The 24,836-nt window shown below is 52.3% G+C and overlaps 6 protein-coding genes and 1 non-coding gene across 7 annotated transcripts; all 7 read left to right on the forward strand.

Annotated features, from left to right (window-relative positions):
• Window positions 1-687: 687 nt before the first annotated feature.
• Window positions 688-1,260, forward strand: ColSpa_04651 (uncharacterized protein; the record flags this gene model as incomplete). The annotated part of the gene is made up of 1 exon (XM_049270863.1): window positions 688-1,260. The coding sequence occupies one exon, from the start codon at window positions 688-690 to the stop codon at window positions 1,258-1,260; it is 573 nt and encodes a 190-aa protein (XP_049126820.1).
• Window positions 1,261-7,427: 6,167 nt separating this feature from the next.
• ColSpa_04652 (uncharacterized protein) lies at window positions 7,428-7,986 on the forward strand (the record flags this gene model as incomplete). The annotated part of the gene is made up of 3 exons (XM_049270864.1): window positions 7,428-7,612; window positions 7,695-7,921; window positions 7,979-7,986. 3 exons carry the CDS (start codon window positions 7,428-7,430, stop codon window positions 7,984-7,986), a joined length of 420 nt encoding a protein of 139 aa, XP_049126821.1.
• Window positions 7,987-9,664: 1,678 nt separating this feature from the next.
• ColSpa_04653 (lipase 2) lies at window positions 9,665-10,447 on the forward strand (the record flags this gene model as incomplete). The annotated part of the gene is made up of 2 exons (XM_049270865.1): window positions 9,665-10,220; window positions 10,335-10,447. 2 exons carry the CDS (start codon window positions 9,665-9,667, stop codon window positions 10,445-10,447), a joined length of 669 nt encoding a protein of 222 aa, XP_049126822.1.
• Window positions 10,448-10,900: 453 nt separating this feature from the next.
• ColSpa_04654 (protein SDA1) lies at window positions 10,901-13,178 on the forward strand (the record flags this gene model as incomplete). Its single annotated transcript, XM_049270866.1, has 2 exons — window positions 10,901-10,947; window positions 10,997-13,178. 2 exons carry the CDS (start codon window positions 10,901-10,903, stop codon window positions 13,176-13,178), a joined length of 2,229 nt encoding a protein of 742 aa, XP_049126823.1.
• Window positions 13,179-16,115: 2,937 nt separating this feature from the next.
• On the forward strand, window positions 16,116-16,205 carry ColSpa_tRNA_123. The gene is given in 2 exon segments: window positions 16,116-16,153; window positions 16,171-16,205. It is a non-coding gene; the product is annotated as a tRNA-His (tRNA).
• Window positions 16,206-18,832: 2,627 nt separating this feature from the next.
• ColSpa_04655 (efflux pump DEP3) lies at window positions 18,833-19,749 on the forward strand (the record flags this gene model as incomplete). The annotated part of the gene is made up of 4 exons (XM_049270867.1): window positions 18,833-19,025; window positions 19,105-19,387; window positions 19,450-19,597; window positions 19,657-19,749. The coding sequence occupies 4 exons, from the start codon at window positions 18,833-18,835 to the stop codon at window positions 19,747-19,749; spliced, it is 717 nt and encodes a 238-aa protein (XP_049126824.1).
• A 44-nt stretch (window positions 19,750-19,793) lies between these two features.
• Window positions 19,794-20,708, forward strand: ColSpa_04656 (efflux pump patC; the record flags this gene model as incomplete). The annotated part of the gene is made up of 1 exon (XM_049270868.1): window positions 19,794-20,708. One exon carries the CDS (start codon window positions 19,794-19,796, stop codon window positions 20,706-20,708), a length of 915 nt encoding a protein of 304 aa, XP_049126825.1.
• Between the last annotated feature and the right edge of the window lie 4,128 nt (window positions 20,709-24,836).

The following is a 24,836-nucleotide window of genomic DNA, read 5'->3' on the forward strand; positions in this document are numbered from 1 at the left end:
GCAGGTGGCTGCTGTCCGGAAGGGTACATGTGCGAACGAGGTGGAAACTGCGTCGCGGCGTCCGGTGTTGCATACTCGCAGTCGTGCCCGGCAAGCTACTACTTATGCCCTGCCAGCTTAAGCTATGGCTGCTGTCGCAATGGTCTCGGATGTGCAGTGAGCGCCTGTTACTCGACAGACCCGTCAACATACACAGTTACTACGACGATGACGACAACAAACGATGTCACACAAGTCATAACCACAACAGTGACTGCGACGACAGTCCTCACGCCCTCGAGACCTACGACGGCCCCCACAGCCCTAGCGACTATGGACATGAGCGACCCAGATCAAGTGGTCTTCAAATACTACCCAAGTACAGTGCCAAAGGAGCAGCCAACATCAGGAAACGACAATGGAAACGATGGCTTGACGACAGGTCAGATCGCTGGAATCGTGTCTGGCGGTGTGGGCTTGCTCGTCATCGTCCTGGTCGCAGCTTGGATCATCATCCGTCACCTCAATAAGGTTGTCCAGGCAGTAGAAACTAGCAACAACGGAACATCCTCCGGCGCAAAATCGCGGCCGTCCATGTACCAGTTTAAGCCTACGCCATCCGAGGTGGAGGATATGAGTGTAGACCCGCTGATGATGTCTCCCCGACCATCACACCGGAGGCACGACTCCGATACAACTACCGACTTTATGCCATCGTGCCGGGGCACGCCAGGTTCCGTCGGCGAATACCAGGCAGTCCCTCAGGGCTCAGGCTCAGACCGGCATGCCAGCTACGACTCGGCCTACACTGGAGGCTACTTTGATGTGCCAGACCGCAGCCAACGCACCAGTCAGGGGTCGAGCGCGTGGATCGGACTGCATCGTGGGAGCACAGATTCTCAGGGTACCTACGCACACCTACGCCACTGGAGCAATGCCAGCGAGGCAAGCAGCGATCACGGGAGCGGAGGCACCAGGACACCGTTTCAGGAGCTCGACTCAACACCATATGTCCCGGAGCTGGCAGCTACGCCTGTTCCTGATGCCGTGGCTGAGGCACGCCGTCGGTCGGCGAGTAACCTTTCGAGTATGAGTCGACCGCCGGCCGTGCACCAGCGTCGAAGGAGTAGTGAGGGCGGTAGTGGCAGAGGAAGAAGCGACAGCTCGGCTGCTGGTGGGTTGAGCGTCGTGAGCGAAGACACGGAGGTGATAGGACATTATGGTCCTTCGGATCGGGCGACGGGTCAAACGTCGGTCGGGAAGGAGGGACTATCATCCTGAACTGTCTCTCTGCTGAATCATCTTGGGCACAATCAGAGTTGAAGGGGACGCTTGCTACTCGACCAAAGTTATGGAAGGGTTTCACTAGACTTTGCTAAAGTCGCAAAGGTTTGGAAGGGAGCAGGCCTGCCCAGTCACGGGTGGCGGAACAGCGTTGACCTGAACCGCGAAGATTGAGGCCGGCGAGGTTGGAGAAAGACTTCTGAAGACGCTCTGTATTACAACAGCCGGAGTCGGGAAGGATCCCCACGGCCATGGTGTCGTCGAGGCAGACGTCACACATTTTTCCAGGATGCGAAGGTCGAGAATAGCGGTTCTCGTTTCCTCGCAAAGAGCCTCAGGAGTGGATGACCAACTAGATGGAAAAGTTGGGTCGGCCGAAAGATGGCTGGACGTCGCGCAGGCTGGCTGGTATACACGATAAATGCACAAGGCGTTACTCTACCGGCGGGCGTGGGGCTTTGGGAACTGGCCGATGTGCTCCTCGCTGCGAAAAAAGCCGAGAGCCGGGCATAGGTTCTGGCGTTTGCCTTTATGGGTTTTGCTAGGTACGGCTATGATACATGATACCTTTTTTTACCTCTTCATTTTCGAGAATCGTGCCATAACGTGTTCACCGCGGTTGTGCCTCATGACCGCATGCATGGGTGGGCTCAACTTGTGAGTGAGGCGATGAATCTTGTTCACGATAATGGAAGGGGAGGGAGAGGCAACGACTTCTATAACGTTGGGAGCATTGTCTAGGCTTGACCAAAGGATCTGAATCATCCCGTGACTAGGAGACGACTGAGGTGTTCTCCAATATCCTAAAATCTCAAAAGGATGGACAATTGCAGGCCCGAACATTGAGAGAAGCTATTTGATTCTTCCGTCTGGGTGTCCGCTTCTAACTTGCGGGGTATGGGGTAAATGCAAGCTGTTGCTCCTCCCCTTTTAGCCATGCTCTCAGGTTATCTCGGTGGACTTCCTCGCGAGAGCGGAGGTCAGCGGCAGTCGAGAGGCAGAAAGGTCGGGTGCAATAAACTGTCTTGGCCAAGGTTGCCTGTAGCTCTCCACTGCCATCATTCTTCACTCGCATTCACACAACCAAATTCAGAAGGGCAACCAATCGAAGTTGGACCCGGGTCTCACGAGAGCAGAGGTCCAGGCTCACTGACGCATGAGCGGCGTCGTGGCGAACAAGGACAGGAACATCGGCTCGAGGGAGCCATTCCGTTGCGGATGGTTCATCTCAACAAACGGCCTGGGAGCCGGCTGGAATGAGTTCGTGCCTGGCAAACGGTAATCTTGGCTGACGATGGGCCATTTATCCGCTCGCATCACTCTGTCGATCGAAGCGACCGCGCTACATGGTTCCCATCCGTCGGGAGAAACAATCCTACCCAAGTTGCCCCTCACGAACCACGAGCCCATCTGTGGGGAAACGGGCGTGGAAACGAGGAGAAGGAGGGGGGGGCAGTTCTTCCGCAGATCAAAGCCTGCTGGCTCCTCGGGAACTCGCACAGCGCATCAACGAGGGCCTGAGGGCTTTGGAGCGCGCCTCGCTCGGGACAGACTGCTCCGTCAATCAGATCCGGCTCGATCAGCTTCGTTGACGAGATGCGGGCTCGAAGGAGCGTAGCGCGCGTGCGGTCCCGGGTCGTCCTGTTGGCCGAGTGCGGGGGAGGCGCATACTCTATGGTCTGAGGCTGGGGAAAGGCGGTGGGAGAGAAATGCAAGGCAAGGGCAACTGGGGTTTGCGGTGGCAGAACTGGGCGGGATTACTTCGCGGAGATTTGTTGCCCGGGTATACACCCCAAGGACGTCAGTGAGGGGGAAAGCTTGGGAAGAGATATGGCCGGCCGGGTAAAATGGTCTGGTTGGTGAGGGGAGAGTGATGCGTCTTGTGCAAGTCGTACGATCGCTAACCATAGAAGACGAATAGCGGGCGAAACACAGTGGTTAGCTAGAGTTGGTTCGGCCTTCCAGAGACGTTTGACTTGAGAAGTGCTGGTTAGACATTTCGGCAGACTGTATAAGCGATGCGCTTCGGTTGAGTCAAATATCGTATCACGGCACCGTCACTCGGGAATTGATCCTGTAAAAGTCCGGGACAAGTTGGCTTACGGCAAAGAATTTGACCATTCAAGAGTGGATGGGAATGGCATACAATATCTCGGTTGCTGTTTGCCAAGATAACACCGGCGGATAATATTCTTTGGACCTGACGAAGAAGATCTACAGGAAATGCGAGAAAGAGGCAGTTAAGAGTAGAGATAGCAGAATTCTAGAATCGCTTCGCAGAGCTTTTGAACGACTGTCAAAGCATTCCCGCCTCAGTAGCTTTCCAAGATTCTGTGTGGGCCTTGCGAAACAGGGATCAAGGTTAACAGAGCGCTAAGGTTCACGATAGCAACAACGTGCCTCCGTCGCCAAGTGACGCTTCTACCTTTTGTAAGTCGCCTTCACCGAGGGCCCCCTAAGAGGAAGCGCTCCCTGGCCCTCCACGTGCCCTACTTTACAAGGCTTTTGACGCTGGCAAGAGTCAATTTTGGCTCGGCGGGCGACCGGAGATGGGGACCTGCGGGTTTCTGCTCTAAGGTTGTAAACGGGGGTGATGCGCCGATAGGGACTAGCCTTATTGATGGAGAGAGTTGGCCGGGGAAAGGGCAAGGTGGATAAACGTGTTGTCGAGACGCGCCGTGGGAGCTCGGCAGGCTCGGGGGAGGACGAGGGTCAGCGATCAGAGGATCGATATTCCAACTTTCGAAGCCATCAGCCCGAGCATAGAGGAAGCGTCATTGTCTTGGATATAAAATGAGGTCAACACTGATATGCCGTGACGGTTGACAGCCACGTGCAACGCAGGAGGAAGGTGAATTGACGAACAATTGCCCTTCCTTGCAAAGAAAGATTTTCGATGCCCCCCAAATCCGGTCGGTGGAAATTGAGCTTAGTCCAACAAAAGATCCAACCACCACTCATTGGCCATGCCCCAATCTCGAGCTGCCTCTTTCGGCGAAGCGGCTCCTGGCATTGGGCGTGGCGCATCATCCCGGGAGAGGGGCTTCCCCTGGTCGGGTCGAGTGGGCCATCCCGCATGTCTTAGCAGCGAGAAAGAGAGAGAGAGGGCCTGGCCGATAAGCAGATCGATGGGAATTAGCGGCCCTGGCAGTCGTTTTTGACCTTCCGGAACGGCCACCGCCGATGGAAATCGGGCGCCGCATTCCTGAGGCGTCGACCGTTGGGATTCCTTGGACTATTGTCCGCTGATAGCGAGTCCGTCTCCATCGCCGGCACGGGAAAGGCGCGCGATGGGCACAAGCCTTGTGTCATAACATGGTCTGCTTAAGTCGAACCCAAACCCCCGGGCGATACGATGGTGCTATAATCTGCGCTCTTAGGGGACGAGGTAACCAAGGCGTATGGTGAGGGTTACACTGCAAGACCTGCCAACCTTTATTCTGGGCCGGACAGGTAGCACCGCAGCCTGGGGCAATTTGGAGGGTGTTCGTATCATGGGTATGTCCCCAATGGGTCTCGGCTTGCGACGCTGATGCTTCAATAGCTCTCTCTCAGCGCCGGCCTAGCCACTGAAGCACCAGAGTTTACATACTATAGTAGGTGGTATGAGCATAAAGATCCATGGAACTCCCTGTACCCCCGGCCCCTCCGGCCATCGGGGAGCATTGGGGGAGGGACCTGTCAGGTTGGCTTGTGGGCAGATTAGATCTAGGCTGTCGCTTAAATTAACAATAAATGTACCCCGGCAGGCTCCAGTTGCTGTCAGAGTTTTGTTCCGTGCGGCGCCCGGGCCAGACGGTTGAGCAAGAGTTGGCCAGGGTGAGGGTTTAGATGATGGGAGCCCTCTCCCATCATTGCAAGAGTCTAAACAATTTTCCGATGTGCTCAGACTATGAGACACTTGAACAAGAACAAAAGAATACATACGCAACTTGAGTATTATCCATGAGCGTCGAATCAGTCAAAGAATGAATCAATCAATGAGCAGGGACAAAGCGAGTTCACGACCGAGGGTCGTATCGGATCATCACCGACAACATCATCGCCTATGCAGGTGGGCGGCGCGGCCCTTGGACGACGCATTCCAATTGGCAGTTCCCCTCCAGCTAGCGATCCCTATCCAATTCAGGCTTTTCTTCTGATCGTTTTTGTTTTTGTGCTACCTTCTCTCCTCCCCACTGGGTGCCGGAGCGCCCCTCACATCCAACCTGTTCCTTATTCCTATGTTCGAGTCGTCACAGAACAACAGCTATTTGGTCCCTGCAACTTCCATGTCCTTGCCTGCATTGTCGTACCTTTTCTTTCCGCCGCCTCTCCTTCTTCTCTTACGCAGGCTCGCTTTTCCCCCGCGCCCGCGTCTCGGTGTAAATACCACGAGCGCGACGCCGTGACGGATGAATTTGGAAAGGAGGGGAGTGTGTGAGGCTGTCCCGCATTCAAGACACGGCGCAGCGAGTTGCCGGCAGCCGTCTGTTCAGTGACCAGAGCGCTGTCTCCTTGGCCGTGGTTCCCCTCAATCTCGTCCTGCCACACCCGGGAGAGGCGAGGCGAGGTACGGGATCCCAGATCTACACTTCATCTCCGGCCGCACTACGTATGCCTGCTTTGGGTCTTTGGAGATAGATGGTGCTGGGGGTTGGTGAAGGACCGCTTTCAATCGCGTGTTTGTTCCGTCAGTCCCAAGATTTTGGTCGGCTTCCCCTCCTCCTCTTCACCGTTCTTGTTGCATACGTCCTTCGATCCTTGCAGGCCAAGCATAGCTCAACCCTTGCGCTGTCATCGTGTGCGTTGTGTTTACCCAGAGCCCACGTTCAAGCTTGAGCATCAGCATCAGCGGGATGGCATTTCCGTGCCGTTACGCCTCGGCGCAGCGCTACCAATCGCTTCCGCACCCTGACCGTTCCGCATCCTCCGATCGAGAACACAGCTGAGAACGCCTTCAATTCCTCGGGAGCACCAGAATAGCTTGAGACAAAGCCACATCGCATTTCCATGCACGAACAAATGCCACAAAAAGAAACGCCATGATGAGCTGGGCGGCGCGTTGCACAGCTTCCAATAGGCTCCGGCTTGTACCCAGCAATAATAGGAGGCTGTTTGCCCCAAGTCACTCTTCAAGCACCTCCCTTGCTTCCGGCCCAAACTTCGTCAAACCAGAATGCCTCTCGCCTTTGTCTCGGCGAAGAAACAGCATCATTCTTTCGGTTGGGGTCTCTCAGGAATCCCCGGTATCCAGCAGAAGGCTAGGCCGGATTGGACGAACCCCCGCCGAGATAGCGTTGGCGAGGGGGGTGGGAAATCAATTCATGGTTTACCTAGACGCTAGCAGCCAAGGGTCAAGAACCACAGAGGGGCGCACGCGTTTCTCGACTGAGTGCCTGCCATGACAGGTTACCCTTGGCCCGAGTCGTGAGGCAAATGGTACCTCTACCCGCGGGCCAACCCTTCCTACGGATACGCTACGCCTGCGATGCGCATGTTCACGTTCCTGGTGTTCACCTTCAGCCCACACACTCTCCCAACCTGCCTCATGCGGACGCTCTGCCTGCTGATAGGTGGGAATTGTACGCCAGGCAAAAGGATGGGCTGAATGGGTTGGAACCACTGCAGTCGGTCCTCGCTTTCCGCCCTCCTCTCTTTCACCCCCTGGTCCTGTCTGATTCTCAGGAACAGGGTGTTACCGTGCCGGGGAGCCTGGCTTCAATATGGGGTTTTCGCCCGCGATGCTGCCTTTTTTGCCTTTGCCTGACCCCCTGTCTGTTTGTCCCAAGGCCCGGTCGATGACCCGCCTTGTCATCGCCTCTTTTGAGCGTTGCCCAGAAGGGCGGGTGAACTCCGCTACGCTCTCTCCTCTGGTTGCTGCGGTTCGTATTGTCCTGCTGCGAGCCGAACCAAACTTGCGTCCCTCGCCGTGTTAGTCCATCTGCGAGCATGGCCTGTCTACCCGCTCCCCCAGTCCCCCCCATCCATCATGTCTAGTTCCATCCCAGATCTTGCGGTTATATATCACGGTGCCTTCGCCTCCATGTAACCGTTTCTCTCCCTCCTTTTCCCCTTTCCTCTCATCCACCGACTTCCTACCAGATCCCTCCAATCAACCCCATCCATCTCTTAGGACCTCAGTCGATCGTCTCCCAGCAAGACCCTTCACCCAAACCGTCAAAATGAAGGCCGCCGTCATCCTCTCCCTCGTCAGCTTCGCTCTCGGCTCCGTCCTGGAGAAGCGCGCGTGCTCCGGCAACAACTGCAACCGTCAGGTCACCGGTACCCGCGACGGTCTCCTGCCCATCACCTCCCGCAAGGCCGACTGCTCGTCCTTCCTCCAGGCCACCGTCACCCCCTCCCCTACGTATGCCAACCCCTTCCGTCCCCCTTTTTCTTCGGTGGACAATGAAACAACGCTGGGGATTATAACTAACAAACCCTCTTAGCACCGTCACCATCACCGTCACTGCTGCCCCTGCCCGCCTCCGCCGCGACGGCCAGATCGCCAACCGCCAGGTCACCGAGCTCCCCACCGCCATCCCGGCCTACGCCTCCTCCTGCGACGACGCTGCGGAGTACTCCTCTGCCTGCTCTTGCTGGGGCATCACCGCTGTCACCAGCACTGCTCCCCGTCCCACCGTCACCGTCACCACCACCGTCGACTACTGCGAGGGTAAGTCTCGAAAGCCATCACCACTTTGGCGGAAAAGGCATGCTAACGTTCATACAGACTTGTAAGCGTCTTGCTAGACGTGGGGGTGGAAGGGTTAAAAGGATGAGAAAGGCCGTTCATCTTCTTTTCGAGGCTCACTGCTAGGTGAGGGAGGGAACGAGGCAATGGTGAAGCCGGAAGAGATTGGATGGGAAGGACAATAGTCCTCGCTTCCTCGGATCATCATGAGCTCCCTTCGACTATGAATTCAATGGACTTGATCATTCACTCCGCTGGCCTCGCATTTCCATCTCTTCGCCTCCCTAAAGCAGCTGTCTTGAGAAGCAGACGGGATGAAACGGACCTGGTGGTTTGGGGTACGCGTATTCACGAAGGAAAATGTTCATGACCGACTTGATGGGAGACACGACTGGATTTAGTCTGTCGCTGTTTATGATATTCACATTCAGATGTAATAATTAAGACTAATTTCGTCGACGCTCTTTGAACTGGCTCGAACCAATATTGACGCTCGACGTCGGACTGGATCATGCGCTTGTCATTCAGTAGGCCATTTACTGGCGCAACCCAGGACCCGGTTACCGCTCGAAAGAAGTTGTGTTAGTGTGTTTGCAGAACGCTGTAGATAACTGGAACCTTACGCCCAGCAGCTGAGACGAAACAGACGATTCAAGGGCGTGGCTGAAGTGTTCGAAAGTCGCGGCTGTCATGTCTCATGCTGTCCTCACATGGTTTCTACCAAGCCCTTTGTTGCGTCAAGAGTCTTGGTGAAAAAAACCCAATAAATAAGATCCCCTTCCACTGTCACGAGTAAATCTCATATCGACTTAACGTTTGGAGACACCCTAAACCGAATGTCCTACCTCTTCGTTCAGCCAAGGCTAATAAGCCTCAAGTCGTTAAGTCGCCCGCAGATTGCGTGATTCCATCCCCGTCCCGGATGCCTCGCCGGACGGATGTTCCACGACGCTGGGCCTGAGATTGCGATCTTTTCCCATCATCCGAACTCTGTTCCGCTGTTACCCACACAGCGGTTCCCCCTCCCATGTCCATGCCCAGCGTTCCCCAGAAAATGTTTCGAAACGTGCAGCGATGACCCGCTTCGATCGCGTTACCTGCGTGCCAGCGATTGAGGGGTAAAGAATATGGAGGTAGGTAGGGCGATGGTTTACTGAGGCTGGGTCATCCCTAAAGACATCCGCCGGCTGACTTTAAGCTGATCGGTCTCACGTTGGGCCGCCTTACACTCCGCGGCCCACTGGCAGCGTAATGATCAATTTTGTGCGATATATTAAGTGACGTTTTGTGACTCCAGTAGCTCCATACAATGTACTCGTGAACCTGTCCCACACCTTCATCCCATAGAGCGAGCCTGACGGCCTGTTTCACGACTCACGAGTGCATAGGAGCGGAATGACTACCTCGTCATCAGCATGCTTCGTACAATCAAAGACATTGTTTTTGCCCTCGTTGGGCCAACCCTCGACGCCCTCTTCTTCGGCCGCCACCTCCCTTGGTCCCTTCGCTGGCGTCTCCTCGCCCTACAACCTATAGTCTTCCTGACAAACTCCCTCGTCTTGGTTCCAAACCTCTTCCGACGCCCCCCTTACTGTTATTCACATACCTGTTAACCCTGGACGCAGCCTCCGTGCGCTTCTATTCTGGGAACCCGGTATAGGGACCGGTCGAACGGGCCTGCGACCCTTGCATGTTGACTGCCATGCGGGCGGCTTCGTGGGAGGGATGCCGGAGGCAAGCGCTACATTCTGCTCACTCGTCGCAGCAGAAACAGGGGCGGTTGTCGTCAGCCTGAGCTACCGCTTCGCGCCTGTACATCCTTTCCCGGCTGCGATCGATGACGTTGACGCAGCGCTTGCGTGGCTTCGGCAGCATGCTGCAGAGGAGTTTGGCGCGGATCCGACACTGATGACGGCCTCGGGCGCCTCGGCGGGAGGCAATCTGGTTCTGGCAGCGAGTCAACAGATACCGTCTAAGGAGTTCGCCATTCGCGCCGCCATCACCTTTTACGCGCCGGTCGATCTGCGTCCCAGACCAGAAGATAAGCCACGCCCCGCGAGCTTTCCTAGGACAGATCCAATGTCGTTCATACAACCACTTTATGATTCATACGCGGCACCATCAAAGGCAAAGGACATGGACAACCCAAGGATGAGTCCTTGCTTAGCCAGTGAGGAGACATTGCCCGAGAATATGTTGCTCGTGGTCGCTGCCATCGACATCCTGGTCCAGGAACAGTTGATGTTCGTGGAGCGAGTTAAGAAAGAACGGAAAGAAAAGGGTAAGCCAGAGAGCAGTGTAGAAGCTATGTATGTAGAGGAAGCATTCCATGGATGTTTAGAAGGTGAGTCTCGCCAACATTTCCAGTTATGAAAAGTTAACTGAGTTCGTTTAGCGCCTGATATTGTGGTCCAAGTGGAAAAGAAGATGGCCATGTTAGGCAAAGGTCTTGAGCTTATTAAGCGCACCCACGCGCAATATGATTATCGCTGGGAGAGGGCATCTTGACTCAAAATCTCTCCTGCGCTTCTCCTCTACAATTATCGAGATGGTCGTTGTGTGAAATTGCCATATGGCTTTATTTTAGATGTCTGTTCAACTCACTCAAAATCAGCTTGACACTAGACATTGGGAGCAAATGTCTTACTGTCTCAAAAGAACAAATAAATTCAGAGCAAAGTAGAAAAAATCCGGCTCCTCTTACAATGTTACAACGTTATGGCTGCAACCAAGGAAACTAAGGTTAAGTCCATCGTTGCGCTGATCGCCCAACAGTGCAGCTCGGTGTGGCTCGGTCAAAGCACACGGTCAGACCCACAAGTGCTTAGATAAAGCGATAAACTTATCGATAAGATATCGATAAGACGCAAAAAGTTCCATTCGAGATTTTTTGACGGGCAACTCCCCGCCGTCGCTTAGCCATCTCCATACACGCCGACACGAGCCAAGAAGACAGCAAACATGGGAAAGCGCAAGGTCACCGCCCTTGAGAAGGTCGATGTCGACTTGTAAGAAATGTCTGAACCTGCCGTGTACGTCAATTGCTAACCTTCGCAGTGCGAGTCTGCAGTACAAAATCCGCCGCGACCCTAAGTCCTACGAGGAGAACTTCCTCCAGCAATGGGGACAGTACGAGAGTCAGCGCGAGGTCTTCCTCGTCTCGCCGACGACCGCGACGAGAGAATACACCGAGTCTTTCCATAACCTCGTCGATCTTCTCGCACACACTGTGGACCTGTACCCAAAACACGCCGTTGCGTTCCCCGACGACCTGAAGGCGATCCTGCTGCAGCACCATGAGGTCCTGCACCCCGAACTGCGCGAGAAGATCGTTGGAAGTCTGGCGCTCTTGCGCAAGAAGGAGGTGATCGACTCGACGAGCTTCCTGACGACCTTGTTCCCGATTCTTGTTTCATCGCCAAGCAAGACGCTGCGTACGCTCCTCTTCCAGAAGATCCTTACCGAGATGCGCAATGCGAATTCGAGGGCGACGAATCACCCCCTCAACCGCACGATCCAGACCGTTCTCTACAACCTCATCACAGCCGACCGCACCTCGCCAAAGGCCATCTGGGCTGTGAAGCTCACGCGCGAGCTATGGAAGCGTCAGATCTGGACCGATGCGAAGACCGTAGACGTCATGAAGGAGGCCGCCCTTTCCGACAACGAGAAGGTTGTTATCGGTGCTGTGCGATTCTTCCTCGGTGGAGACAAGGAGCGGGAAGAGCTGGAGGACGACAGCAGTGACGAAGAGGCAATTGACCTGCAGAAGATGAAACATCAGATCGGCATCAACAAGAAGTCTAAGAAACAGGCCAACGCCTACAAGAAGGCCGTCGCCAAGATTCACAAGCAGGAGCGCGGCAAGGCCAAGCCTCACCCGCTTAACTTCTCGGCGTTCCATCTCCTGCACGACCCGCAAGGCTTCGCCGAGAACGTTTTCTCAAAGCACTTGCAGAACACCAAGACCAAGATGGCGCACGAGAACAAACTTCTGGTCTTACAGCTGGTGACGCGACTGGTCGGTCTCCACAAGCTGACCATCATCAGCCTCTACTCGTGGTTCATCAAGTTCCTCACGCCTCGTCAAGAGTCTGTTACCTCTTACCTGGCTTCGCTCGCCCAGGGAACGCATAGCCTGGTTCCCCCTGATGCGGTTGAGCCTCTTATTCAGAAGATCGCCAACGAGTTTGTGTCAGAAGCCGCCGCCTCCGAAGTTGCTGCCGCCGGCCTCAACGCTATCCGTGAGATCTGCGCAAGACAGCCGCTAGCCATGACCGACACGCTGCTGCAGGATCTTGTCCAGTACCGAAAGAGCAAAGACAAGGGAACCATGATGGCTGCCAAGGGTCTTTTGTCACTGTACAGAGAAGTTGGTGCGGACATGTTGATGAAGAAGGACAGAGGCAAGGATGCGTCCATGGGTTTGAGGAGCGGCGAGATGAAGACGAAGAGATTTGGAGAGGAGGAGGTTGGAGGTATTGAGGGCATTGAATTGCTGGCCAAGTGGAAGGAGGAGCAGCGCAAGCTTAAGCGTGCTGCCAAGGGTCTTCCTGAGGACGGTTCCGATAAGGAAGACGAGGAGGAAGACGGCTACAAGTCTGAAGACTGGGAAGTCGACTCTGACGATAGCGATGACTCGGGTGGTTGGATCAACGTCAGTCACTCAGAAGATGAAGATGACGAGCCGGCACCGAAGAAGCGTAGGACAGGAGAGGACGGATCCGACTCCGAGGACGACGAAGAGGACAATGCCGCCGAGATCGAAAGGATACAAAAGCTGGCTACGACCACCATCCTCACGCCTGCCGACCTCCAGAAGCTCCAGGAGTTGCGCATGGAAGCCAACCTGAACAAGACGTTGGGCAATCGTTCCTCGAAGCGTCAAAAGGAGATTGAGAAGGCTCTGGCCCGGCACGCCGACGATGGTCTCACTGCCGAGCAGATTGAGGCGCCGGCCAGGCTACGCAAGACTACCAAGGAGGAGAGAGTGGCTATGGCCAAGGAGGGCAAGCCAGGCCGCGAGGAGCACAAGTCGACGCAGGCCATCCGCCGGTCCAAGAAGGATGCTGAGGGCAAGAGCACGACGAACAAGGAGAAGGCGCGCCAGAAGAACTTCTTGATGACGCTGAACAAGGCCAAGCACAAGAACAAGAGGAGTTTGGTGCAGACGCGCAAGGTGTTGCAGGGTCATATTGATCGGAGTAAACGTGGTGGAAGACGCGCGAACGGAATGTAAAGGGTGGCATTGGTGTACATCATTTCTTGCCTCGATCAAAAAGGGGCGGCAGCGTATGTAATCAAAGACGGTGGCGGTTCTGAGCATGATAAAAGAAGAGCAATACAGTTTCTCCATGGAAGTTCTATTCGAGCTTCGCGATCGATGTTTGTCAACTCGTACCCGTTCGTTCAGAAAAATTTGGCCAAAATATGCTTCAACGTACGATTTCCCACACAACCTAGCACTGGGACTTGGACAACACTCATTTTGAAATGACTTGTCTAACTTCTGTTGAATGCCTTGACCCCTGCTAGAGTGGAACTTTCCATGGAGAGCGTCGGATCCCAACACCGACTGTCTGTTGACAAAGCTCGAACCCATTCTAATAAACCAGGAGCCGTGTTGTCGTGATTGTGTGCTCCAAATACTTCAATAACCTACCACTTTGCATCTATCCATGCTGGCAACAACACGCATGCCACCCAACTATCCCCAGCCACCCTCACGTACAGGTACCTAGCTTGTCCCATGCTCAGACTAAGTCAACAGAAAGCAGCTCGAACCCGTCTTAAGTTAGAAATCCTGCTCGGTCGCATTAACGCTGCTGTTCTCTAAGCATCTCGCCTGATTCTCCCAGGCCAACAAATCCTCCTCCATTCCGTTCAGCCTGAATAACCTACCCTGAGCAGTGACTTGCCTGTACATGCAGCGCCATTTGAGGTAGTATCAACCATATGACAGCCCCAGCATAGTCCATACTTTATGCAGTCCTGTCGGCACAGTTAGCACAGGCATTTCACTGCATGGTATGGCTTAATACGGTTGCGACAAATTGCGAGTGCCCTCGACTTCACATTTGTCGCAGTAGGATTGACCTTTGATAGTGGGATTATGCTCGCAAATGACGCACACATCCGCAGTACGGTCGTCTGAGGCAGGCCGGACGACACAGTCCGGGCATTTTCTTCCGCCGGGGGGAACCGGCTTCTTGAAGCAACCGTCACACATGTGCCAAAGCTCATATGGAGGCTGTTGCTGCAACCGCAGTCCTGCTGCCTGTTGCTTCTGTGGCTGTTGATTATCATAAGCACTAAAATTCTCTTCGTCGCCGTCCGGGCCAAAGGCAATAAGAATGCAGATGCACTCCGTACAACGTCTTCGGCCAGGGGCCAGAGGCACATTTGGTCTCTTGCATCGTAGGCAGAGGAATTGTTGAGGAGTCTTGGGGACGGAGCCGAGTCCATTGCGAGATTGGCCTCTCACGTCATCTCCTTGGTCGTTGTGCCCGGGGCCTTGGACAACGGCGCGCTGATTGAGCTCTATGAGAGCCTGTGCTGCAATGCCTCGGAGTACTTGCTGTCTGATATTGACCTGGCGGCACTTCTCACAGACAGGATAGGTGGGTTTATCGTTCACGATGGGTCCGGAACCGAGGGGAACCTCCCTACACTGTGGACACACTCTGACCACTGCCGAGTTGCTCTGTGGATTATTGGAGCGCTGTTGTTCTACAGGAGTGGGTCTATGAGGTTGAAAAGGTCCAATATTCGGGTGTCTATGACCCCCAGATACCTGCATTCTAATACCAGGAAGGTTGTTAGGAATATTTGCCCTTGGCGGCTGGAGAGCACCATCGTACGACGGATAAGTGCCTGGATTCTTAGAATCTACAGTTTCCCGCGTCTGCTGAGCATGCGCGTACGCTGACACTCTGCGAAGGAATTCTGGGATTGGCATGGGGCAATAATCAGCTCCTGCAGGCATGTACCGACCTTGCCGGTAGAGGGAGACCGGGTCAGCTACCGCCGCAGCTCTTGTGGCGCGATAGGTATCGAACAGATTTTGCTGGGCTGCTCCGGTCGCCTGGGTTCCAACATTGGATTCCACAAATGGGTCTGTCACCCCAACTTGGTCCATCCCCCTATAAAGAAGAGCAGTTCGGGTGCTGATGTCATCCTGGGGCGGGTAGAGGCGTTGTCCTTTGCCACGTCCTTTGACATCATCACCCGATTTCTTGCCCATGTTTCCGAAGTCGACCATGGGTTGTTTGTTCTTCCTATCTGTTTAGAATCCGGATGGAATGCAGTAGTAAGAGCGGTCTTATGGCGTTGGTCTGGGTTGCGAAGATTGAAGAAGATTGGTTAAGAGATAGGCTGGCTAGTGGAAGCTGATTTAGCTGGATGGATTGTAACAACTTGAGAGCTGTCTAGGGTGTAAGATGAGCGCATTCATATACAGCATGAAAGCTCGAGTAGTCAGCCAACAGCTGTTCGAGAGGTTCAGATTCACGACATTGTGCACTGTTCGTTGCTATAATAAACTGATCGATGTGAAAAAGGAGTTGGCCTTGAAAGCATTGTCCTAGGGCGGACAAATCCTTCTTTGGAAGCCTTTTCAAAAATTAATCAAGTTCTCCAGCTCTAAGTATCCTGACGTCGTATCTAATACGGTGAAAGAAACAAACTGATTGTTTGTTGCAGACCGAGTTTCAAGGCGTCGCCGACAATGCATGTTTTCACGTGTTGTTTGTTGATATGAATTGCGCGAAGCTGGTCCGTCGACGTCGAGAACCTTAGTACCATTTGAGTTTCCGTCGGTAAGAGCACTGCATTCCATCCATCTAGTAGCCAAATTTATCGAGACCTCAGACGCCTGTGATATCCTCAGTCGTGCTTTACTCACTGCCGAGCTGGCAGTCCTTGTTGCATAAGCCAGCCACAAGAGACAATGTGCTTCTCGCAGATGTATTCTCCTACAGCTGAACAAGCAGAAACCAAGCCAGGATTGACATAGCCGAGCGAGCATAGACCGACGAAACCCAAACAAATAACAGATCCCAATAGCGAACTAAAAACAGCCATGGGAAGAGAGGTCGATTGTCGAGCGCGAAACCAAGTGACCTTCTTGTTGCTTTTCTCAGCCAACAACGTCAAGTAAGGGTTTTAGGCCCTAGTCGCCCAGATCGTCTAGTTGGTTAGGATGATACGTTGTGGTTCTTCTATACAACGATCCGTGTTGACGGCGGTTCGAATCCGCCTCTGGGCACAATCAAATTTTTGATCTACTTTAAATCTTGACTTGATCGCGGGAACCAGATCTTTTGTTATCTCTTCGGAAGATGGTGTTTATGGTAAGGAATGGGGAGGTTGGTTGCAATCGGTCGGCGCACAAGACATGCTAGCCGATAAATAGTGGGTCACCGGAACTGATGAACCACCTGAACTAAAGAGCACGAGCCGAAAATCAGGCACAAACAAGTCCATGAATTGTTTGAGAGAAGCTCTATTTACATCCAGCGATTCTAATTCTTCTCGCCTTCTTCCGGGGAGTTGTTCCGATGTTAGTAAGTCATTGCAAAGTCATGGAGAGAAATTACCTGCTTGGTCAATTGTATAGGCTCGTAGTATTGGCAACTTCATCGCTAAATGCAGCCAATACTCGTCAACATCTCTCTAATGAATGGAAAAATATCTCCCCTCCAAGGCTTTCGTTTGGAGAAGCACGCATGTCGGGGGTTCTTCATGTTAGCATGCTATCTACGTGTCATTCACCTACTATAATTCGCCAAGCTAGCGGAAGCGTCGTTCTCTTAAGCCTGGTTCTGTCGACCCCGGGGCTCTTTCAAGCATGCGACCAGAGAGTCACCGAAGTCGCGTGAGCCGGTGTCGACGGATTTTTTGCTGAATACATCGGCATTGATGGTACTAATATCTAGGTTGCAGAGATTTTGATCCTCAAGCTCAATGCTATAAGCTACGCTCCGTCAGGAGAACGGATCCAAGCTCTTGCTCTGGAGTTCTATCCAGTCAGATGCTCTCAGGAGCTTGATGCACGCAAAGCCTCAACATAAGTGAAGAGTTCTTGCTTCTTCAACCTCTTTGGGCTTTACATTCCTGTGTAGAACCAGCTTCGCCCAGACTACGACGACCCTAAGCGCCATCGGACTGCGATTCAGCAGGCAAGTCAACGGATGAACATCAATAGGCAGGTAGTCACCCCATCATGATGGCAAATCACCGAGAATTTCTTTTTCTCCTTTGCTCCTTTTGTCTCATAGAAAGTTATGAGACGACACAATGCAGGATATATTTCTGCGAGGTGATGCGTAGTCATAAACCATCTTCACAAAGCTTTTGTATTTGTTTGGTTATTCTTAGCAATGAGAAAGACTGCATCGGCAACTTTTCCCTAGAGTACCAATCTCCAGGTTGTCTCGAGCTTTGTGCTTCTGTGTTCGCGCTACCAAGGTAGAAGATACCCACAACAGTCCGTCAATCATTGCCAGCTTTATCATTCTTCTCTAGTATAAAGCTATATTGCCATGTTGCGATCAGTTTGATATTCCGTTAGTCTCAAATGCAAGCTTTGGTCCTTGTATCATCAACTTGTAGCTGCAATTGAGCTCTTTAACAATCGTTATTCTCATATTAGTCAATGGCCATTCTAGATGTAATAAAATCACAATCCGTTTGGAAGTTAACTTCAAATCAACGACGGAAGCTTCTGTGCCTCGTGAAATTACGATAAGATGTAGGGTTCATTAATACCATCCTTTCTGTTCAACCCAACCGCAATAATGCCATGGTGTTGATTTCCTTATATCTTTTGATTTGCTAGTCTGCATCGCCATACAAGCGTGGCGCATGCCTTCATCAGGATTGGTCAACTTTCGTTGCCATTACGAACTGGTTCAACCTCTGGATCATGGATGTTCAGGCTTGCCTGCCGCTGCCAAGTCTGTTCTGCCGCTGACAAGTCGATGATCGGCGATAGCAAAACGAAGAACGTCGTTAGTCTCATCCTCTCATTTGCTGGGGTGCTGCACCTGATTACATGGATCCATCCTCGTTCTGCCGGCCCGACAGCCCAGCCAGGGTACATGCAGACAAACATGATGAAAATGGGGGAGATGCGGCCGTTAACGAAGCAATCTTACCGAAAGCGGCTATAGAAGAGCAGAAAAACTTCCTTCCGCAGCTTATTGGCACTCTGCACGGCTGAAATTCCGTCATTCGGATCCTCTACGGCTGACGTGAGAGCCTCTCTACATCACCTCAAGCTCTATTGGCACGCACGGCATAAACGGATATGCTCAGGACTTTTACGAATAGTCAAGCCGGGCGATGAGAATATGTTGGCAATGCGCCCGAATATGGGCGAGTTGAGATCCTAGGGACGTGTCACCTCCGAGCACAACGAATTGCGGCACAGCGCCAGCCAAGATCATGTATCACCCTAGTTTCCGCGTTGGTTCTTGTCACCCGAGCCGCGGCTTTCTTTCCAGATCTGGGACATTTGGTTGCATTCATCACCCGGATTTAGTAGTGCTGGCCCCCATCGACAAACGATACTACTGAGTGTTTATTGACCCTAGTAGTTGGACAGAAGCGCCAGATTAGACTCTCTGGGCTACTGGTCGAAGCAAGCAACACGTTGCATAAGCATTGGCAGCCAAATTCCAGCGACGTAGGGGTGTCTGCCGTCCACAAGCAAGATAAGAATGAGCAGGCTGGCAAATCTCCGACAGCGGAGCGCAAGTGAAGTCGTTGCTTATATCTGGCACCCCCCGTCACTGTCTCGCAACTTTTCTTGTCATTGAAGCTTTTGTCTGGCTCCTATTTTATTGTGTGTTATCCTGTCTTCACAGTTCGTTAACGGCATATTCACTCAAAATGATGGAAACCGATACAAAGGCGACCTCGGGCAGTGACGTCGAACATGGCAGCTCTGGCACAGGAAGTGTCCTTCCCGAGACCAAGGAGGTCAGGAAAAGTACAGACCAGAAAAGGCACCCAAGAGAGGATTGGTCATCATGGAGATGGCCGTGTGTTCAAGTAGCTTTTATCCTAGGCGGTATGCTCCTGGGTAAGTGATCAACGTTTCAGAGCCCATTTCAGACTCAACCATGCGATCAGTAAACTGACATATCAATGTCAATTCCAAGGTTACGACGTCAGCAATATCGCGAACATCCAACCTCCGATTTATGAAGCATTCGGAAATGTTCATCTTTTACCATGGGTCGCCACGGGTTACACTGCGTCCCAAGTATGCCTGGTTCCGCTCGTACGCAAACTTGCGGTCCTTGGCAGCGTTAAATGGCAAATCGTTGTCTACACAACAATCTTCATGGTTGGCGCCGCTGTATCGGGCTCAGCTACTGGCATAAACTCGGTCATTATCGGTCGTGTTGTTGCGGGTATTGGAGGGGCTGGTATCTACCAGCTGTAAGTGATAAGCACAAGCCTCGTTGACACCTCGCTCGGTCCAACTAAAAACTACCAAACAGGGTTCTTCTCGTCAATGTATTCGTTTCCACGCCTGCAGAATTGCCCCGTTTGCAAGGTCTGATGGCGGTGTCCTGGGCTATCGGACTTACTTTGGGCCCTGTTATTGGTGGTGCCTTTGCCGAAAACCAGAACGCCACCTGGAGATGGGTATGTAGCAGCTCGTTCGCTACCTCGCAAGCGTTTCTAGTAGGCTAACTCAATTCTAGGCCATGTACCTGAACTTACCGATTCTCGCCGTCATCGGAGTGCTCATCTTTGTAGCGTTGCCCCCATTCATGTGGCACCCAATGTGCCTATAGTTGGCGGGCTTCTTGCAATAGACTGGACTGGCGCGGTTCTGCACATGGCCGGCTTCGTCCTGTTGTGCTCAGCTCTCATATTCAGCGGTTCTACATGGGACTGGTCTACGCACTCCACCATTTTGGCCTGGGTTTTTGTCGGCGTAATCTACGCATCTTATTTCTTGCAACAATACTTCTCTGTCTTCACCAGCAAAGAAAACCGGAACATCCCCGCAGACCTCTTCAAGAACAAGACGACTTCTCTGATCTGTCTAGGGACATTCGCTGCTGGAAGCTGCTACGGCATCACTTTATATTACACTCCACTTTTTCTTGCTTTCACTAAGGGACTAGAGCCAGTCCAAGCTGCCGTCCGACTTCTACCCTTCATCTTTACCTTCATTGTATTTACCATTGTAATGGCCGGCCTCATCCCCGTAATTGGCAGATACGCTCCGTTCTACGTGGTTGGTGGCGCCTTGGCCATGATTGGCGCAGGGGTCCAGTCACAGCTCACGTCCCAGAGCTCCGAGGGCCGAATAATGGGAGTCAGCACCCTCATAGGCGCTGGAACCGGATGCATGTGGCAGACTGGTGTTGCCATCTTGACCCAAACCGTACCCGCGAATCGACGCCTTGATGCTACTGCCCTTTTTATCATGGTGCAGCTCGGTGGAATTTCGGTCACGCTAGCTTTGGCAGGTTGCGTCTTCCAAAATCTTGGATACAGCCGTCTACACACTTCACTTTCTGGACTGGGTTATAGTGAACACGACATTCGCGAAGCTTTGGCCGGTCTAGATTCCAAGATTTGGGCAGCTGCAGACCCCCAGGTGATTCTACTGGCCGTGGAAGATGTTGCGAGCGTAATTGCGGACATGCAATTTATTGTTGTGGCCGCGGGAGCTTTGGCATTCTTGAGTGGCTGTTTCATGAAATGGGAGAAGCTGGATTTTGGAAGGACCAAGGCAGCTTAGTCAAGTGTTTACTAGCGGGAACCCAGAGTGAGAATATGTCACTGAGTCTTTAGCACAGATTTCGTTCTTTGGGGGAAAGGGGGAGGGGAATCTCTTTATGCCTAGATCGTGGTAAGAAAGTGGTCGTGCTGTGAACAGGTACGCCGGATTTTCGGGTCGCCTGCAGCAACAGGCTGTTGCAGATTGAATATCCATTCTCAAACGCTACCTAAGTTAAGTACCACTGACTGTGAATATCAAAAGGGAAGCATAAAAGTTAAGGACTGAAATAAGTGATAATAAACCGCGACGAAGTTGTTCCATCACCCCCAACACAAAATCAAACGAAAAGCCTTTAAAATCATCATTAAAAATCTCGAGAATTTTAAGAGGAAAAGATGCGCAACATATTAGGAGTCCCAAATAGCGCCGTAAGCAGGAACACCACGTGTCTCAAGCCCGTAAACCACCTTCTTCGTGATTTTTTCGTTAGCGATGATGATGACAGCTTCAGCTTGGAAGCTCTTCACCAGGTTGTAGCCCATCTTGACCAAGTTCGGGCGACCCATAGTCTTGGTATCATGAATCACCGCGTTCGGAATCTTCAACTTAATGGTATCAAGCAGCGGCTTGCCAAAGGTTTGCTCGGGTCTAGGGGTAGACCAGATCAACTGAGTTGCACAGCTTTGATCCTGGATATGCCCAAGTAGAGGTCCGATACCTGAACCGGTGGCGATCACAACAATGCTGTTGAAGCAAGTCGCAATACGCATGACGCCACAGGTGGGAACACCGCGCACCCAAATTTGAGTAGGTGGCTTCTCAATGCAGTTTTTAGTCCAGTCACCGGCATTCGAGACAACTAACGAGAAGCCCTTGGGGTGATGTCCCACTTTGTTAGGGCCGGGATGGTGGCAAACGAGTGCCACTCGAGGAGTGGTCGTTGGGAAAGTCTAACGAAGCTGCCATTAACGGGGACAGCGTAGCCGAAATGCAGCCTCACAGCGTGGTTGGATAGAACCTCAGCCTCGACAGGAACTTTTTTGAGGAACATCCAAGAAGATGCAATGCTCAGGGTTGCCACGGCAAGCATCCATATGCCGGGAGTTCGAATGCAAGCTGCGCCAAGGGACATGCCCGCCGCTCTTCCATCGTTGGCACCAAGTACTACCTGGACCCAAAACAGACCAAGCATGGTCCAGCCAACGAATCGATGTGTTTTCTCGAAGAGATCATGATGCCCCTTTCGGAAAGAAGGCCAAGCGAGTCCAATCGTGATAGTGAACAAACCGGTGAGCATCCAAGACATGACTTTTGAGGCCATAGACTGGTAGCCCCAGGTAGGACACTCCGTGAGTTGGCAGACCTCATCACTAATGTTGGTGGCGAGAAGCCAAGCGCCTGCGGAAACAGCCGCGCCTGAGTGAACACCTCCGAAATGGTAAATTTTTGCGCAGCGCTTTCTGATGGCAAGAGGCCAGGACTTGGGTACGTTGCATGTGATTGTGTACAGGCCGTTGATGACGAAGTCTTGGCGGACGAGGACGGCGAGAACAAGATTGATAGCAGTGAGATTGCTGAGCCAGTTTCTCTGGAGGCCACAAAACACAATCGCAATTACCGCGGCGATATTTAAGAGGCCAACGATGGTGAACAAGCGGCGATATACGATAGCAATGCGGTGCATGAAGCCGCGGAATGGCTGAGCCCAGAGCTTAGCAGGGACGTCTCGGTCAAGGTCGAGCTTCTCATCCACCGCTGTAAAGCTAGAAGCAGAGGAGTCAGGTTTGAGGTCGGCAGTGGAAGAACTGGTATCCGAAGAAAACGACTCCTTGGAGCCGATATCTTTGATGGCGATGCTCGTCTCTGCTTTGTTGTCGGCCTTGGTGATTAAGTCTCGCAAGGCACGCTTATCTACCTTGCCATTAGAAGTCAGAGGCATAGTGTCGAGGAAGTGGAACTTGGTAGGGACGGCATAGTAAGGCTGACGAGCTTTGACGTGGGCTTGAATGGCGTTCAAGTTACAGTTTCGGGGCGTGATGAATCCATGGATCTCGTTGTCTATCAAGAGCGCCGTGGCCTTAGAGACAACAGGACAAGTGTTGATCGATGAAGCAACACCGTCGAGCTCGACTCGAAAGCCCTGTTATTTGCGTAAGATTGCGTAAACAGATACAGGAAAGATAACTTTACTAACTTTGATCTTGATCTGGTCGTCGACTCGGCCGAGAATGTCAATGGAGCCATCATGTCTCCAGCGACAGAGGTCACCGGTGTTGTACATCAAGGACCTAGCAGAATTTAGTGAAACTATTACCAGAGTATTCTCAAGTACTTACTCATCATTAATAAAAGGATTTGGCTTATATCTCTCAGTGGTCTTCTCCGGCAGAGAAACGTAGCCGCGAGAGATGCCATGACCACCGGCCCACATCACCCCAGCTTCACCGATACCAAGAGACCTTCCATTGGAATCGAGGATATAGACTTCATTATTAGGAGTTGGCTTACCGATTGTTAATGTCTCTCCTGGATGGTGAAGGTGCATGGTGTTGACAATAGTGGTTTCTGTTGGTCCGCAGCAATTGTAGTAGGTCGCGTGCGTGGCCCATAAGTCGGCGAGTCTAAATAAATGGTCAGGCCAAGTTCAACTTCGTTGATTCACACTGAACCTTACCTTTGAGAGCTCGGTTCACCGGCAGTTGTAACAACGCTGATATTGGTGTATTCTCGAGGATCGTATTTTGCCAAGATACTTGGTGTGCAGATCAAAACCTGAGCCTGAAAAGTCTGTTAGTCTAGCTTGCTGGGTATTCGTACACTTGTGAGATTAGAACTTGCCTCTCTCAGACATGGTTCCCAATTTGAACCTCGGAGGACGAGGGTGCCTCCATTGCAGAGGCATCCAAGCATCTCCCATGCGGCTATGGATCAATCAGTAACAAGAATCTAAAGTTTTGGCTCAATGTCTTACCCATGTCGAAGCTGATGTTCAATACCTGACCTACGCGTGTCCCAGTTGAGATTCCCAGGTTGCCAGGTGAAAGACACACGAGGTTAGTCACGTTTCTGTGGGTGACGTCTACTCCTTTGGGTGTGCCAGTAGTTCCTGAAGGCCTGATCAGTTGTTCTACTCGCTTGAAGCTGTTTGTAACTTCTAGAATCCCTTTACCTGATGTGTAGATAACATAGCATCCGTGCTCCGGCTTAGCCAGGTCAGTATGCTGAAGAGTCTCTGAAGTGTCTTTGATCTCTTCCATGTATTCGTCAATGATAAGGGCCTCGCAGGAGTATCCGAGTGTCTCAAATCGGTGTTTAGTTGACTTTAGACACAAAACGTGCTTGCTGCCCGCTTGTTCGAGAACAAATCGCAGCGTAGAGTCAGGCACTACGCCACCGTCAAGTGGCACGTATTGAGCTCCGCATGAGAGGATCGCAACAATACCAACCAGCATGTTGATGCCTCGCTTAACAACAAGCGGGACTCGATCACCAGGTTGGACCCCGAGACTCTTCAGCTTTCTTGACAGCTGGTTGGCTCGACGAGCAAGATCGCCATATGTGATATCTCGAACCTGCTGTGCTGATAGGTCACGAGCTGCAGTGACGTCTGGTTGACTCTCTGCATGATGATAAAAGGCGGCCGTGACGGTGGAAAACTTGGACTTGATTCGTGCGCCCTGGGTGAAAGAGAGGGGGACTGACCCAACCGGAGTTGACACCGAGTCTTGAGCCGTTTTGTTCTGCATACTTGCGAGACAGAAATAGAACAGGAAAGATTGCCGCAAGGATAGATTCCAAATGTGTACCAAAAAAAGAACGGACTATTCCAAATCCTAATTGATTGAAGGAATGAATGCTCCTGAGATCCCTAAGTGTTGAATAGATTGCGAGTCGTCTAGGCTTTAAATAATTACCCATTCAGACCTTCTCGGACCATGGTGCTCAACCTTCTCTCCCCCAAACTTCGACAATCTTTTAGTCCTCCTTCCTTGATCGGATGCAGGAAGAAAACACCTCAACACCACGTATGACCGCCTCGAGTTGCATCACAAGCAAGTTTATCTGCAAGGATATTGAGTGAGTTCTCCGCAGGCAGCAGACTCTGAGCTCCACACAACTACAATTCATTTCTCAGACTGACATATC

Source organism: Colletotrichum spaethianum, assembly GCF_022836535.1.
Source record: "Colletotrichum spaethianum MAFF 239500 DNA, contig10, whole genome shotgun sequence".
Lineage (NCBI taxonomy): Eukaryota > Fungi > Ascomycota > Sordariomycetes > Glomerellales > Glomerellaceae > Colletotrichum > Colletotrichum spaethianum.